The sequence below is a fragment of the Brachyistius frenatus genome, unplaced genomic scaffold, assembly GCF_029030835.1.
Source record: "Brachyistius frenatus isolate BFR_SWC_R1_liver_20210118 unplaced genomic scaffold, ASM2903083v1 Contig_272, whole genome shotgun sequence".
In the NCBI taxonomy this organism is placed as follows: Eukaryota; Metazoa; Chordata; class Actinopteri; family Embiotocidae; genus Brachyistius; species Brachyistius frenatus.
In genome coordinates this window covers 438,893-452,804 of record NW_027210871.1, presented here as the reverse complement: position 1 = coordinate 452,804, position 13,912 = coordinate 438,893, and the positions used below count along the sequence as shown (strand labels likewise).

At 40.8% G+C, this 13,912-nt stretch overlaps 1 protein-coding gene across 4 annotated transcripts; it reads left to right on the top strand.

The window, feature by feature from the left end:
* The first annotated feature begins 1,135 nt into the window (after window positions 1–1,135).
* Window positions 1,136–13,390, top strand: nap1l4a (nucleosome assembly protein 1-like 4a). Of its 4 annotated transcripts, none has more exons than XM_069721740.1 (14): window positions 1,136–1,200; window positions 2,114–2,151; window positions 2,758–2,830; window positions 3,731–3,875; window positions 4,455–4,541; window positions 5,047–5,181; window positions 5,265–5,336; window positions 5,434–5,573; window positions 5,841–5,986; window positions 9,896–9,915; window positions 10,028–10,147; window positions 10,280–10,315; window positions 10,474–10,527; window positions 11,686–13,390. In XM_069721740.1, the coding sequence occupies exons 2-14, from the start codon at window positions 2,136–2,138 to the stop codon at window positions 11,722–11,724; spliced, it is 1,083 nt and encodes a 360-aa protein (XP_069577841.1). In that variant the 5' UTR covers window positions 1,136–1,200; window positions 2,114–2,135; the 3' UTR covers window positions 11,725–13,390. The 4 variants fall into 4 exon arrangements, with proteins under 4 accessions (XP_069577841.1, XP_069577842.1, XP_069577843.1 ...); XM_069721741.1 differs by lacking the exon at window positions 1,136–1,200 and adding an exon at window positions 1,213–1,340; XM_069721742.1 differs by lacking the exon at window positions 1,136–1,200 and adding an exon at window positions 11,264–11,298 and having other exon boundaries at window positions 1,353–2,151.
* The last annotated feature ends 522 nt before the right edge of the window (window positions 13,391–13,912 follow it).

Here is a 13,912-nt window from a genome sequence, read left to right as displayed (position 1 = left end):
TTTTACTCATTCCAGCACATCTCTGAAAGCCATGACAATACCTTATTTTATTTGTTCCTGTTTGATATGTTTTATATTCCAAATTTGGCAGACTTTCTAAAATAGGCCTCCGATGCTTGTCATACATTGTCTGAGTTGAAGCCTTTCACATATGCTGGGGCAGTTGGAAAACAACTTATTAATACATGTATACAACGTGAGAGCCTCTCAGCGTGCACACACCAATAGATGCACTATCTCTTACGGGTGTATGAAGCCCTCTTGTGGTCTAAACATGAGAAGCTCTCACAATATACAGTTAGCTTATAGAGATTTAAGATGCGGTATGGGCTATGACTCACCACCAAAGGTTCCTGCCCAACATGGATCACCTGAAATCAAATAGAGATTATATGAGGCCGTTACTGTTTGAAACTCAGAGTCACAGTGGTAAACTGTACAAGAGCTTGAAGGGGCAATGGGTACAATCTAAAACCTCTTTAACTGTGCACAATTCTTTGTTTTTATCCGTGTTGTAAATAGTCCTAAATGTCCAAAAAGGGCACTTCAGCAGAGCAGACCACTTGGGCAAACCACACTGGCACTTTGTGGCACTTCAATTGACCTGTGTTGAGATATTAAAGCAGATATTAGACCGTTGATAACTAAGACTATCTAATGGCCCTTTTGTCTAACCAGTGGGATTGTGACAGCACTCTTCTTCTCCCACTTCTGTTGTTTTATATGGTTACAGAAACAGAACTGACTTCACTTTGTCTTCATATGCACACAAATATAAGCACAGTCAATGTAAAAGTTGTTAAAATTAATTGAAAATGAATTATATATAAATGTATTAGCTATCTTCAATAAAAACACAATATAATCGTTTTGCATAGTTCTGATATTTTACAGAGTTTAGACAAAGTCTGAGATTAGAATTTGATATTATTCTTATTGTAAATACTCCTTGTTTATCCTCTGTCTGTTCATTTGCGAAAGCAGAGGTGAGTGAGTAGTAGTCCCCCTGTAGGTGTTCCCCGAGATTGGGAATTTTTTTTTTTTTTTGCAACGCAGGACGTGAACGCAGCACCAAAAGCGCTTCTTCTCCGGCTGTCCAATCAGAATCCAGGATGCTGCTGCGCGTGTGTCGACAGCGCGTGGGGCTCGAAGCGGAGACGCGTGAGCGAAGCGACTGGCGAGGATTCCGCTCGTGAAGAGGTAAGACTGCCGAAACAGCTCGCGAGCGCTCATATTTAATCGACGCGAGCATTTCGCCGCCGCCTCGGGAAACTTAAGTCTTTGACTAATTTGACAGACAGCAGGTTAACTGTCTTCGCAACACTTTGCTCCGACTCGTGGTGATTTCTTTTTTTTTGTTTCTTTTTTTTTCTTTTTTTTTTTTATTGACTAGCGAGCTAACGGTTGTTAGCTGGTCATAGCTTCTGAGTGCGGCCGGGAGTTGGCTAATAGCTGCACCAGTTAGCGACCAGTTTTATCGACCTGCGTAATAGACGTGTAAAAAAAAAGGATTTGTCGCTCAGCCGCTTTACCCAAAATACTCATAGCTTAGATTCTGTTGTTGTTGTAATGTTAAGAGTTAACCTTCGCGCTCGCTGTTCGCTAAAGCATTGTTCATAGCACGTTGGCTCGTAGTTTCGTGCTAAGCTAACTAGCCCGGATAGCGGCTGTCAGTTACTTGGCCCCGCCCATAACCAGCCGAGCGATTATTGATGTTAAGCTGACGTCATCGTGTGTGTTCATCTGTCATCGTCGACGGGTCCTCTGCGACTGTCATAAAGCAGAGGTCGTCATTTTACTTTTTTTTGTTGTTGTTGTTGTTGTTGTTGTTGTTTTAAATGGAGAGATGCTTACTTAGGTTGGTAGCTCAACTCCCGTTAGCACGTCAGTAGTGCGTCATCGGCCTGCGCTTGCTCAACACTGAGATCGGACGAAGTGAGATCAGCTGGTCTGCCTGTCACTCATGATTTTTTTTCTTCACGCCGACACTTTCAATCATCGCTTGTGTATTTTGAGGCTTTAACGCTGATAAACTGTAATAATAAGTTACTCAATCCCTGTCGTTGCTCATGTTGATTGTTACGGCTGCTATTAATGATCTGCTTCTAAACAGAGGAAGGAGCTGATACTTGGTCATGGATGCCAATAAAGGTAAAGAACTCATATTTTTGTTTGCCACCTTGAAATGGATATCCAATACTTTGATTTACTTGCTTCAACTCGATACTTCACGCAACAATAACACTGTTGACTGTGTTTCTTGGTTGTTTGTATATAATATATATAGATATATACTGTACTGTATATACTGTGCATTTTATATTTATTATTTTTTACTGCTATTTTATTGCTTTTTTATTATTATCTTATTGCTTCCTGTATGCTGCTGTAGCGAAAACATTTCCCTCAGGGATTAATAAAGTAACTACCTAACCTAACCTAACCTAACCTTGTTAACTGTTACATGTCAATTTTTACACGCTGGTATTAAAGAGAATAGTGTAAAGGTAACTGGAAATATGAAATACTACAGAGTAAAAATAATCAGCTAAACAAAAAACGTTGCATCTCAAAACTGCTTTATGTATTAAGGTGGAGAACATTGTGTTGGACATTACTTTGTGTGCTGGAATTAAATGTACAGTTACCCTAATCATGAAAGGAATAGCATAGCCCACAGCGTTATCTCAGTCAGTACTTTCTTTCATGACAGTGTGAGACGTACACCTGCATGACTACTCTTTGTTGTTTCGGTAGGTAAAGGGGATCAAAGTATGCAAAATCCAGGTGGGCAGATGGACAGACCTGTCAGCTTTCACTTCCTGGAAAGGTCAGTGCAGATGTTCTACACCATGTCTCTGCTATATATTAAGATACCAGGTAAAAGTGGAAAGATTGTCAAGGTTATAACTTGTTGTTGTTCTCATCAATGTCTGGACTACTTAAGACCGCAGAGGGAGAAAAGGATAACTTCTTTTGCCTCTAATCTTTTGTGGAATTTTCCAAATATCTTCTCTTATCTAACTCTAACTTTAGAGAAGAATTTACCATCTTCACATAACCTTTGGTCACCCAGAGCATTGAGGTTTCCATGTTCCTTGGCCACTTTATAATTATTTACTACAGGTCAGATATATTGGTTATGCAAAAACGTGAAAATTTCCAGTTACATTCTGAAATAATTGACACATAGCTGCTAAAAGATGGTAATTTTAGTTATGTACCCATCATGTAAACATGGTAGTGTGTGACCTAAGATGGTGAGTTGTACTTGTATAATTGTAAAAGTAAATGCTCAGATTTGTGACAGGGGCATTTTCAGATGTGTTGTTTTTGTTTTACATTGTTTAAAATATTAAACTTAAATGCTAAAGTGAATGTGTGTACAGCCCCATGAAATGATGCAATGAGGGTTTAGTACAGAGAACTGTTGTATTGCTATACACAACATGATATTGATCTAATCAGCCGAGGAAGCTGATAAATGAAATGAAGTTATTGCAGGTAGACAATATAGTATCACTTTAGACACCTGCCGTCCTACCACACCTGAACACAAACAAAAATCACCTTTCAAGTTCATAAAACATCCTTCGGTGGTCCCCAATCCTTGAAGTTGAGAGACACCGCATTTGGTTCAGGATTACATCTAAAAACATCGTTCCAAATTTAGTTTCACTATAAAAGATGAAACTTCACCTCAACCCCGAATGTTTCTCTTCTCTTCTAGCATGCTTCCAAAAGCGGTGAAGAGGCGAGTGCATGCATTGAAAAGGCTACAGGTGCAGTGTGCTAACATCGAGGCTAAATTCTACGAGGAGGTCCACGAGTTAGAGAGGAAGTATGCTGCCCTCTATCAGCCACTGTTTGACAAGGTACAGTAAATTAGGTTTTTGGGACAAAACTTTTCCTTACTTGGCTATAACACTCTACATATCGAATTTCCTCTGCACATTTTATGCCGTGTTATTTCGCGCGCACTGTAAATGATGACCAAAAAACGGCCTGTCCACAAACAAGATGTCTTAAATATTTAAGAATCAATTGTGTTGTTCACTGCACGAAGGGTTGTCAAATTATGCCTCTGGTCCGACCCGAGGTCAGGAAGGGCGCAACCTTGGTGCTAAATTGAAAACTGCCACAACGAGTAGTCGGCTGTCCTTTTGTCAGTCAAGGCTATTTCCAGAGATAGTGACAAGAACTCTGCCATTCTTAATCACACTGAAGAGTGGCAGCTGTAATCCTGCTGCACCTGTCTGTACTGTGTGCATATCATGTGTGTGTCAGTCTCGGCCTCAAATGGTGTTGATGTCAGTGTGCTAGCTTAAAATACTTCAGCCTTACCAAATGAATGTTCGTCCATATGCAGATATTTCACAGTAATAAACCTTATTCCCACTCTGAAATAGTGAACTTTGCAATTGTGTGTGTGTGTGTGTGTGTGTGTGTCACAGAGAAGAGATATCGTCACAGGAACGGCGGAACCCACGGACGAGGAGTGCGAGTGGCACAGTGACCGAGAGGAAGAGGAGGAGCTAGCTGTAAGTGCAGCTTTCATTTTTCTTCTGGTTTTCAACAGAGAATGAAAAAAGATTTTTCTTGCAACCACATGTGAATCTCATAAATGATACCAGGAGAGCGCTGAAATTAACTTTACTGTGGAGTAAAGTCTGGAGTGATAGATTTAGACCATGTTATCAAACGATTAATATGTCATTACCCAACACTGTAATAACGAGAGACTGACAGAATTTTGTCCGGTGGCACTGTTTTCTAAAATAATATAAAATAAAAAAGAGGGTGCAAATAAGGGGTTTTGGGAAATGTGGTTTTAATCCCAGACTCAAGCGCTCACAAACTGGTGACAGCTTTTTTGTATGGCTGACTAGTGTTGCTGTGATCTTATGCTTATCTAATTTCTTGGAGATTATTTTTGGGAATGGATTATTACAATTTGATTTCATTTGTGAAAACTTAATCAATTAAATTGTTTGGATCTTTGTAAACAGTGACTTTAAAAAAATAAAAAATAAATTCTGCCTACAGGAGGAGGTAAAAGAAAAAGCTGCTATTGAGGATGCAAAGAAAGAGGAAGCCACGCCAGAAGAAGATCCAAAGGGCATCCCTGAGTTCTGGCTCACTATATTCAAGAGTGTGGACATGCTCAGTGACATGCTGCAGGTACATTTCAGTTCTTCATGCAGTCTCAACACATTTCTGAACAGTGTCTCGAGCTTCTGACGTGATTGTTGATCTCCTATTAGGAACATGATGAGCCCATCCTAAAGCACCTGAAAGATATTCAAGTCAAGTTTTCTGAGCCAGGACAGCCAATGGTCAGTATCCACATGGGGTAGTAATGCAGCAATATCACGTCACTTATAGAAACTAAATACACTAAAAACGAAATTATCTTTTTGATCCGTCTCTCAGAGTTTCGCATTAGAGTTCCACTTTGAGCCCAACGGCTACTTCAACAATGCAGTCCTCACTAAAGTCTACAAGATGAAGTCAGAGCCAGATGCTGCAGATCCTTTCTCATTTGAGGGGCCAGAGATCATTGACTGCGAAGGGTGAGAGCCAGAGTGCACAAACACGTTTGTTCAACTGTGGTTTTGATACACGAGTTTGAGATTTAAGTAAAAAAAAAAAACTAAAAAAAAACGGATAGATGTTGTGTGGTTCGTAAAACATTTCTGTCCACTCTTGCTATATTAATCTCACATATCATCCCACATATCAGCCTCCTGTTGGCACTTCCTCCAACTTTTACCTTTTTTTGCGTACGTGCTTTCTGCTGCCTCTCACTTCTTTCCTTTTTGCACAATTCCTCTCTCTAGCTGTCAGATAGATTGGCACAAGGGGAAGGATGTGACAGTGAAAACTATTAAGAAGAAGCAGAAGCATAAAGGCCGTGGCACTGTTCGCACTGTTACCAAACAGGTCCCTAATGACTCTTTCTTCAACTTCTTTAACCCAGTCAAAGGTGAGAGCTCACACAAAAATAAGACACCCACAAAGTATTGGACTTCTCTGGAGGTCTAAATGTACCATTCAAAGCAGCCTACTCCTACTTCTTTTCAACAACCTCTGTATTTATCTCGCATAGCAGTAAACACTGAAATTCAAAGCTTTGCCGTTAACTGTGCACCCATACGCAAACTCCACGCAGAAATCCTGATTCACTCAAAGCTGTAAGAAAGAAAGACACACGTACGCCTGCTGTTGGACTGTACACTGTATCTATGTTTATATGCAGGTAGTGTAGCAACACGGTAACATACCAGTTTTCTGTTGGCATTGAACTAATTTGAACAGCAGGTGGCAGCAGACTCTTGCTGTCACATTTTGTCCACATGCTGCTGTGTGGAGGGGGAGCTGTTGGCACGCCTGTTGCTCACCGAAGCCGGACTTGTACATGAAGTCAACTTTGGTTTTACCATCATTTTCCAGTGACGAGGGCGTGTTTATGGCGCTAACTAGTCATTTCATGACTGAAGCTAGAATGCGAGGCACAGAGACCAGTGAAAAAAGAAGTATCTAGCCACTACCTAAAACATTTAGCAAATCACCGTTGTATGTTCTGAACATTTATTTTTAGTATATCTTTTAAGAGATTATTGATACGCCTTAATTCAACGACTGTATCGTCTTTCCCGTACAGTCAACTTAACCTGTCAGACAGGCCTGGACTTATTCTGACTTTTAAGACCTGGTCGTCCATTGGCTGAGCAAATGTTGGACTAACTGGTTCATTGTCTCGCTGGATGACTGGCAAATATAAAAACCTTCTTATTAAGTGAGTTGAGGTGTGCAGCTCTGTGTCTGGAATGTGCATCACTCACCGGTCATGTGAACACGCACAAAGAGTGCATATGACTCAAGTGCGGTGAAGATTGTGAGGATTTATTGTATAATTCATTGTTGGGCAGACTTTAAAAAAAACAAAAACAATTTGGATTAGAAAGTTGATGCCACAGAAAATACAGGATTTTTTTTTAAAACATTTTTATTGTGTCTTGGCACTTTTTTTTCACCGCTGCAGAGCCATCCATATGACAGAAATGCATCTTTAATATTCATTTTAATATCTACACCCGCCCTGAGGGGAAATGAATTCATGTCATCAGTTATTATCTATTCTATCAGGATGCCAGAGACGATATTCAAAGGTACGTACGTGTATACAGTGGGTACGGAAAGTATTCAGACCCCTTTAAATGTTTCACTCTTTGTTTCATTGCAGCCATTTGCTAAAATCAAAAAAGTTCATTTTATTTCTCATTAATGTACACTCAGCACCCCATCTTGACAGAAAAAAACAGAAATGTAGAAATTTGTGCAAATTTATTAAAAAAGAAAAACTGAAATATCACATGGTCATAAGTATTCAGATCCTTTGCTGTGACACTCATATTTAACTCACATGCTGTCCATTTCTTCTGATCCTCCTTGAGATGGTTCTACTCCTTCATTGGAGTCCAGCTGTGTTTAATTAAACTGATTGGACTTGATTAGGAAAGGCACACACCTGTCTATATAAGACCTTACAGCTCACAGTGCATGTCAGAGCAAGTGATAATCATGAGGTCGAAGGAACTGTCCAAGGAGCTCAGAGACAGAATTGTGGCAAGGCACAGATCTGGCCAAGGTTACAAAATAATTTCTGCAGCACTCAAGGTTCCTAAGAGCACAGTGGCCTCCATAATCCTTAAATGGAAGAAGTTTGGGACGACCAGAACTCTTCCTAGACCTGGCCGTCCAGCCAAACTGAGCAATCGTGGGAGAAGAGCCTTGGTGAGAGAGGTAAAGAAGAACCCAAAGATCACTGTGGCTGAGCTCCAGAGATGCAGTAGGGAGATGGGAGAAAGTTCCACAAAGTCAACTATCACTGCAGCCCTCCGCCAGTCGGGGCTTTATGGCAGAGTGGCCCGACGGAAGCCTCTCCTCAGTGCAAGACATATGAAAGCCCGCATAGAGTTTGCCAAAAAACACATGAAGGACTCCCAGACTATGAGAAATAAGATTCTCTGGTCTGATGAGACCAAGATTGAACTTTTTGGCGTTAATTCTAAGCGGTATGTGTGGAGAAAACCAGGCACTGCTCATCACCTGCCCAATACAATCCCAACAGTGAAACATGGTGGCGGCAGCATCATCCTATGGGGGTGTTTTTCAGCTGCAGGGACAGGACGACCGGTTGCAATTCAAGGAAAGATGAATGCGGCCAAGTACAGAGATATCCTGGAAGAAAACCTCTTCCAGAGTGCTCTGGACCTCAGACTGGGCCGAAGGTTCACCTTCCAACAAGACAATGACCCGAAGCACACAGCTAAAATAACAAAGAAGTGGCTTCGGAACAACTCTGTGACCATTCTTGACTGGCCCAGCCAGAGCCCTGACCTAAACCCAATGGAGCATCTCTGGAGAGACCTGAAAATGGCTGTCCACCAACGTTCACCATCCAACCTGACGGAACTGGAGAGGATCTGCAAGGAAGAATTGCAGAGGATCCCCAAATCCAGGTGTGAAAAGCTTGTTGCATCATTCCCAAGAAGACTCATGGCTGTACGAGCTCAAAAGGGTGCTTCTACTCAATACTGAGCAAAGGGTCTGAATACTTATGACCATGTGATATTTCAGTTTTTCTTTTTTAATAAATTTGCACAAATTTCTACATTTCTGTTTTTCTCTGTCAAGATGGGGTGCTGAGTGTACATTAATGAGAAATAAAATGAACTTTTTTGATTTTAGCAAATGGCTGCAATGAAACAAAGAGTGAAAAATGTAAAGGGGTCTGAATACTTTCCATACCCACTGTATATACTAAAAGGTTTTTTGGCTAGCCCTTAAATTTGACAGTAATTCTTTTATTTCACAAATTAATTTGAATTTTGCATTACTACTAGAGCTAAACTGGGCAAATATTGGCTCAATACAGATATATTGATATTGGTGCATTTGTTGGCAAACAAGAAATGTTCCTATAGAAACGAGATATGTTTGAAGTATTGTGGAAATTGTGTCTCCTTTAACTGAGTCTACAAGAGATTATTGACATTTTATTTTTCTATCTCCCGAATGTCTTCCTCAACACATTAATATCAGTTTCAAAAATCCGGTATTAGTATTCGTAAAGAATGAATACCATCAAGCCTGTTTGACAGACGTAAAATCCCGCCTCACGCACTGCAGCGTGTCTACGCAGCCTCGGAAGTGTAAAAGCAGCTTCCTCTAATGCAGTGTTGTTGAACGGAAGAGGAAGAGGAAAAGGTCAGATGATGTCATCATTTGTCAGGTGTGGAGCACAGCTGTTTGCTAATGACCTGTCACTTCCTATGTATGATGACTTGCATTGTGATTTCTGTTCACCGTAGCAGTTTCCTTACATGGGCGTTCACATGTTGGTTGAATTACAGCTAATCCCAAAGCTGTCCCGAAAAAGCTATTCTAAAACAAATGTAACGTCTGCCCGTGATATATGGTTTAACTTGTCATTTTAAAGGACCCACATTGAATAAATTCAGATTTCCTTTTCTATTTTTTTTTTTTTTTTTTTAGTTATAAAGCCGGTTTAGATGCTACATAAATACTGTGAAAGTGTCAAAATGCCTTGTCCATGGAAAAGTGTTCACATTCAGTTATTTGGATTACCATAAATCTGAGGTGCTTTTTTTTGCAGTTAACCCACAAAAATATCTTACGGATATCAAGATAGAAAACCAAACATAAGAAAAGTGAAATATGCGACCATTAAAAATGAATGTGCCTTTTAAAATCGGATTTAAAAAAAAAAAAAAAAAATCCACTTCTAGCTTTTTAAAAGCCTTCTCCAATCATTGTACAACCGTGTGAGTATGAGGAGTTTAACTTATGTATGTGTTTTACTTTACAGCTTCACCAGATGGAGAAATGGTGAGTAAAATGGATCTTATTCTTCATAGAAATCAACATCGCCTCTTTCACTCCGTTCAATCCGTCGGGTTCTTTGCCGTGTTGAAACCGTCGTCGCGTTCTCGTTTCGCAGGATGAAGATTCGGAGTTCACTCTCGCCACAGACTTCGAGATCGGTCATTTCTTCCGCGAAAGAATAGTTCCCAGAGCAGTGCTGTACTTCACCGGAGAGGCCCTGGAGGATGACGAGAGTGTGAGTGTTGCGAAAGCGCAGAAAAGCCACGAGATGAGCTGCTTGCAGACGGACCGTTTTTTTTTGAGGATGTAGAAGCTAAACATACGGCTGGGTGTGTTTTCACACGCGACTTTATGGTTTGTGTTGCAGTTTGAAGAGGAGGAGCTGGAAGAGGGCGATGAAGAGGTTAGTTCATGTTACTACTGCTACTCGCAAACACTGTCATTTCAACTGAAGCGCCAGTCAGCTGGTTGGTGTGCGTCTGTGCCGAACCTTCACATTATGACCAGTCCTTCGGCAACGTGTTCTTCAATAACGGTGGCTTTCGTGTTTTTGCGACTCAGGAACAAGATGAGGAGTGTGATGAAGATGACGATGAGGGAGACTTTGACCCCAAGGTCAGTTTGCATCCTGCACGTTTTCCTTCTACTATTCTCAATGTGATTTTTATTTATTTTTTTCATATTTAAATGTCAAGACATTTTCTTTCCAGTTACCTGATTGTCAGGCGCCTGTTCGTTACAGAACAGTTGTGTCGTGTTCGGCTTAAGCTCCAGATTCAATTCCAGCTAAACTTACCATTTTAAATATCTATTCCACTTTAGATCAACGAGACGAGCATGTGGATATTCTGCTTCACCTATGGATGTCAGTTCTTTAACAGTATCACTGATTTCCATCACCAACTCTCGGGCATTCGGCGCTTTGTGTCAGACTCCCTAAGAGTTTTCCTGTTTGCTTTTTCCGCACTCACTTTCTCAGACTGTTGGCTAAAAGTGATTACGTAAGAACAGCCACTGAAAGAGGCATTTATTTTGCGGATTAGTTGAGATGACTCGGCTCCATTTGTGAGCTATTCCAGTCTAGCTGTGAGTAAAGGATTATGTGCCTTGTGAGTATTATTTTTTTTTTGGTAGTGACCAACAACGCTGCTTTGTCTGCGAGCGAGCGTCTTCAGCAGCCTGTTGTCGACTTTTTCCCCGGCGTCAGCCCCTCGTTATTGATTCGCTTCAGGAGCTCGGGGTGCCTATTGACCAACCTCAGCTGTGTTTCACTGTCATGTCTGAATGTGATGATTAAACTTGTTCGTGCTGTTGTCTCTCCCTCCCCCCCCGGATTCCCCCTCCATTGCAGGCATAATCAAACATTCTCATCCCATGCATTTCTAGGTAAGGGAGAAAATAAGGATGGCGCCCCACCTACACTACACACACTGTCTCGTCAAGTGGCTTTGGTTTATTCTTGCTGTCTTTCTTTAATCACTACATCCTTGATTCTCCCTGTAGTCCCAAGGTCTTTATGATCCCCAACTCATAACTTGGGTAGATTCGGGCTCTATTTTCCTTAGCCTGTCTTTAGTTTCCGATCTATTTTCTGCTGTAGTCCCGTCCCAGGTTTCTAACACTGTTCCCTTTGCTGCACCAGCCCAGGTGTTTTCATTCTCTTGCATCTGCTTTCTTGTTAACCTCTTCTAGTTGCTCACTAGTGCCCAGTGGCTTCTTTAGCTGTCTGTCCTGTTGTTGTCTAATCTGGATTTCCTCTTGTGTCGTCCGCAGAAAGAACAGCCCCAGCCCGCCGAATGCCAACAGCAGTAACCGTGGTGATCAGGGGACGTGGGAGACCTGCTGTCCGTCAAACCAGTTCTTAACCAATCAGCAAGTCCTACTCTTGCAGGCTCCGCCCTTTTACGAACTCTCATCTGAACGCAATAGAACGCAAACCAAACAGCGTTTTTACTATGTGCATGACTTTCTTTTTCTTTTGTCTTGCGCCCATCTCACTCCTTTTATTTGGCTTCATTCAAACTCAAAGCAGGAATTGACTTGTCTAATTAAATTACCATGGCATCACATAGTCTTCTTCCCTGGAAAGGTGAAGTAGGTTACTGCTGCCAAACTCGGAACATCATTGTTAGGAAAAAAAAAAAAAAAAAGATAGAAAGGAATGGATCCCAACTTTAGTCTTCATGGAAATAAGTCAGTTACTCAGGGTTTTTTAAATGCCAACAAGAGACGTGCGAGTTTACCAGGAAACTGCTGAACAAAGTTTTGACTTAATCTTTCACTGGGGTTGTGTTTCTCTTTTGTTATGGTGTTTTTTAAGAGACATACAATGTATCATTTTGAATTTAATTTACTTTTTTAAATGTTCATTGTCATGTCAAAGGACTATTTATTATAGTGTCATGCAGCTGTATGAAGTGGTGCATTTTGGGGAATGCTTTAAGGTCCAGCCGTGTTTATAGGCTCATTTTCATTGGTTGAAATCGTATTGGGCTTTTAGCAGGTCAACAAAACGTGAATACTGCCAAGTGTTTTTTTTTGTTGTTTTTGTTTTGTTTCTTACCCTTTTTAATCAAAACATATTCAAAGACTGAATATTTGTGTTCTGCATTAACTCTGCTCACTTCTGCCCGGGTGTATTGGGCTATACAAGCATTTAAACTGAGCACTTGCGTGGACACACAACAGCTAATTACAATGTTGAGACAGGCACGTGGTCGTACCTCGGAACGGTCAGATATCGCTCCTTCCTGACGTACTAAACAAAGAACAAATATCTCTCTCCACATATGCTGATTTCACAGCATCACATCCAGTCTGTTGAAAATTCCCCTCGGATGACAGATTTACACCAGTTGCTGACCGTTCAACTTCTCTGGTTGTTTTTAAGATACCACTTCTGGTATGTATCTAGTTCTTAACAAATGTCATTGAGAGTCAGTGATGGGACAGAGTGCAGGAAGCTTGATCAAATGTAAATTCTGTTGCCACGAAGCCAAAAGGAAAGACACGCCGTCCTCTTTTATTAAATTTCAATTGTTTGCCAATTGTCATTAACACGATGTAATCTTATTCAGCATTTAAAGTTGTTAAAGAATATATAAATATTTCTGTTATTGTCTAATGATTCAGTAGAATGTCTGTGGAAAACAAAACGGAAGAGGGTGCCAATGTATTTTATATACTGCACTTGGATTTTGGCCGTTTGGTTGGACACCTTTGCCTGGTGACTGGTCATCGATAGCAGTGACAGCAAACTAATACCCACCCCTTCTCTCTTTTTAAAAAGAACGATTGTAGATCTCGTTGGACAGATCTCTCAGAGCCACGGTCGACATCTTCAAATCTACCACATCGGACCGTGTGCTAGCAATGGCCTTAACTGGTTCTTATTCACAATTTGTTACTTGCGCAATATTTCTTTTCAATTTGTACAGAGTTAGTTAAGATATTCTATTAAAGTTGTGCGACATGGAAATGTGTTTTTAGTGTCCTCTGTCCTTTCTGTGTGTTTGTCCCACATTAGCCGACAGAACAGGCGAAAAAACACTCGGCACAGGTTTACATATTTGTATCCAGAATACTTTCATATAACAGATTATTAGGGCCACAAGAGGACAAATAAGAGGAGGACGGCTTTTTTTTTTTGTATTCATAATTTGAGAATAATCCAAACTTTCTTTGCAGATCTGATAAAAGATCCCTTGAACTCATGCAGTTGTTCTACAGAATAGTTTTTAAGTGAGAGGGAAATTGTCTCTTTCAGCACATAAACACGGTTTTAGGACTTTGAAGAGATTGTGCCTCAAATTGCGTCTCTTCAGAAGGAGAAACTACACGAACTTGGAGGAAGTGGCCGAATGTGCAGACTGAAATAGCTGGACATGGACATATTCAAGGATATCGGTGGTGGAATTGGAAAATGATGTCACCCGAGTCGACCGCCATCCACAATCTGTGATTATACTCTGGAAACCCTGTTCGCATATCAGGTGGCTCA